This window comes from Buceros rhinoceros, unplaced genomic scaffold, assembly GCF_000710305.1.
Source record: "Buceros rhinoceros silvestris isolate BGI_N320 unplaced genomic scaffold, ASM71030v1 scaffold28508, whole genome shotgun sequence".
NCBI classification, from domain to species: domain Eukaryota; kingdom Metazoa; phylum Chordata; class Aves; order Bucerotiformes; family Bucerotidae; genus Buceros; species Buceros rhinoceros.
In genome coordinates, this window is record NW_010425637.1 from 41,356 (window position 1) to 41,785 (window position 430).

At 56.5% G+C, this 430-nt stretch overlaps 1 protein-coding gene across 1 annotated transcript in view; it reads left to right on the forward strand.

Moving 5' to 3' along the window:
* The window catches only part of ABL2 (ABL proto-oncogene 2, non-receptor tyrosine kinase), a 14,788-nt gene that overhangs the window by 13,800 nt on the left and 558 nt on the right, over positions 1-430 (forward strand). Inside the window, exon 12 of the mRNA XM_010141225.1 lies at positions 1-427. This exon is cut by the window's left edge and continues 34 nt beyond it. Within this exon, the coding sequence (XP_010139527.1) occupies positions 1-427 (427 nt within the window). The remainder of the gene's footprint in view (positions 428-430) is intronic.

Here is a 430-nt window from a genome sequence, read left to right on the forward strand (position 1 = left end):
GCTCCTAAGGGCAAAGAAAAAACCAGCGGTCCACGGCAAGGGGCCCTAGAGGATGGCGAGAGACTGGGGTGGTCATCTCCAGTAAAGGCTACAGCAATACTTCCAACCACTCATAACCACAAAGTGCCAGTCCTGATCTCACCCACTCTCAAACACACTCCAGCAGACGTGCAGCTCATTGGCACAGACTCTCAGGGTAATAAATTTAAGCTCTTATCTGAGCATCAGGTCACTTCTTCTGGCGACAGGGACCGGCCCAGACGGGTAAAACCAAAGTGTGCTCCACCTCCACCACCAGTGATGAGGCTCCTACAACAGCCAGCTGCCTGCTCAGACGCGGTGGAAGAGCTGAGCAGCGCGGCGGGAGCGCAGCACGGCCTGGAATCAAGCGAAGGGAGGAAGAAGGCAGCAGCGGCAGCACCTGTTGGTG